The sequence below is a fragment of the Mustela lutreola genome, chromosome X (assembly GCF_030435805.1).
Source record: "Mustela lutreola isolate mMusLut2 chromosome X, mMusLut2.pri, whole genome shotgun sequence".
Lineage (NCBI taxonomy): Eukaryota > Metazoa > Chordata > Mammalia > Carnivora > Mustelidae > Mustela > Mustela lutreola.
Genome location: NC_081308.1, coordinates 132,037,941 through 132,039,840, shown reverse-complemented (window position 1 = coordinate 132,039,840; position 1,900 = coordinate 132,037,941). Strand labels below are relative to the sequence as shown.

Below are 1,900 nucleotides of genomic sequence, written 5' to 3'. Positions count from 1 at the left end.
CGTGCAACAGGTGTTTATTCAAGTCATTGATGATCCCAGTACGTGTAAGCCAATATTTGAGAGGCTGAATAAGACGTCATTCTCGCTATCATGGAACTCACAGGTTACTGGGTTACACAGACAAATAAATTTTTTTTTTTTTTAAAAATCACAGGAGTCCATGGTAAATAATGTGGTTGGGGAAGCCCAGAGTGCTGTGGGAACTTCAGCAGGGAAGGACTAGGTCAGTCCAGGGACCGGGATACGTATCCAGAAGAAGGTGACGCGACACTGGGGGCCTTCTGGCACTGAGGACCCCCAGAACAGGAAAGGCAGCAGCTGCTGCAGGTTCTATGCCTCCCTCTCTGGGGGCCCCCAAAATGTGAAGGCAACTCCATGTATAGACTTTACTCACCCCCACTGCATTTTTTATAACAACTCCACAGGTGGCATAAAGTGGCCTCACAGTGAACAGTTCATCCTCAGTGAAGAGAGGGCAGAATTCGAAAAGGTAATAGAATGAAAACAAGGGCCCTCAGGTCTTCCACGACTTGGAGAATTGCTAGAAAACTGCCTTTTCCAGCCTAGGAGTTCTGCGGAGGAGAATGTAGGATGGGCCTGTTGTCAAAAAACGACACCTTAAACTCTGAGTTTATTATGCTGGGCTTCGGGGACCTGGCCGGGCTGCAAATCTTCTTCTTTGGACTCTTTCTAGCCATGCATCTTGTCACCCTGGCAGGACATACAACCATCGTGCTCATCACCCTCATCGACTCCTGCCTCCAGACCCCCATGTACTTCTTCCTTCGCAATCTGTCCACCATTGAAATTTGTTATATATTGGTGATCGTCCCCAACATGCTGGCCAATTTCTTATCCAGGAGCCAGCGGATGCCCTTGCTGGGCTGTGCCCTGCAAATGCACCTCTTCATCGCCCTGGGTGGGGCGGAGTGCTTCCTCCTGGCCGTGATGGCCTACGACCGCTTCGTGGCCATCTGCAACCCCCTGCGCTATGCGGTCATCATCACCAGGGCCCTCTGTCTGCAGATGCTGACTCTGGCCTGCATCAGTGGCTTTGCGCTCTCCCTCATCCTCACCACACTGATATTCCTCCTGCCCTTCTGTCAGTCCCACGAGATCAATCATTTCTTCTGTGACATCCCTGCTGTGCTCTTTCTGGCCTGCTCAGACACGAGAGCCAACGAGATTGCAGTCTTCCTCGTCTGCTTGCTCATCCTGCTGGTTCCCTTCCTGCTGATTCTGTTGTCCTATGCGTTCATTATCGCCGCCATCCTCAGAATCCACTCAGCCGAGGGAAGGAGCAAAGCCTTTTCCACCTGTGCTGGGCACCTGCTGGTCTCTGTTCTGCACTATGGCTGCGCCATTTTCATCTACATTCGCCCGAAGTCATGCTACACCCCGGAACAGGACAAAATTGTGTCCTTAATCTATACCAATGTAACCCCCATGCTCTACCCTATGATCTACAGTCTGAGGAACAAAGAAGTCAAGGGCGCGCTTGGGAGACTTCTTGATAGCTATAACCAGATGAGGCAGAGACCCGCCACTAGGTGAAGGGAAAGACGGGGTCCACCAGAACCGCCCTGGCCCCTTTTCGTGAATCCGGCCGGCCACCCCACAGCACACTCTGTGGCTCCACTCCCCCCTCTGAGGGCAACTCCATGGTCCTGTGCGCCGGGACCTTCCAGTCCCCTTTCCTGTGGTCAGAGAGAGAAAACGAATCCGACAGCCTCCCTAGATGTGGCAGTTCTCGGGTGTGTGTGGGTGTCTCACTGTCCCTTCATGGACAGTTACATCTGCCATCTGGAGCGCCGCCAGACAAGGACACTGATGGGAAGAAGGTCACGGGCTGACCAAACAAGACAGTAAGGCGACCACTTCTTTGGCCAAAGAGCCAGCA

General features: G+C 52.6%; 1 protein-coding gene across 1 annotated transcript; it reads left to right on the top strand.

The window, feature by feature from the left end:
* The first annotated feature begins 591 nt into the window (after nucleotides 1–591).
* On the top strand, nucleotides 592–1,554 carry LOC131821101 (olfactory receptor 10V1-like). Its single transcript, XM_059156859.1, has one exon. It carries the CDS (start codon nucleotides 592–594, stop codon nucleotides 1,552–1,554), a length of 963 nt encoding a protein of 320 aa, XP_059012842.1.
* Nucleotides 1,555–1,900: the final 346 nt, after the last annotated feature.

Bases quoted from the DNA above. Each gene is read 5' to 3' on its own strand.
- LOC131821101 (XM_059156859.1), top strand. From the start codon at position 592: ATGGGCCTGTTGTCAAAAAACGACACCTTAAACTCTGAGTTTATTATG.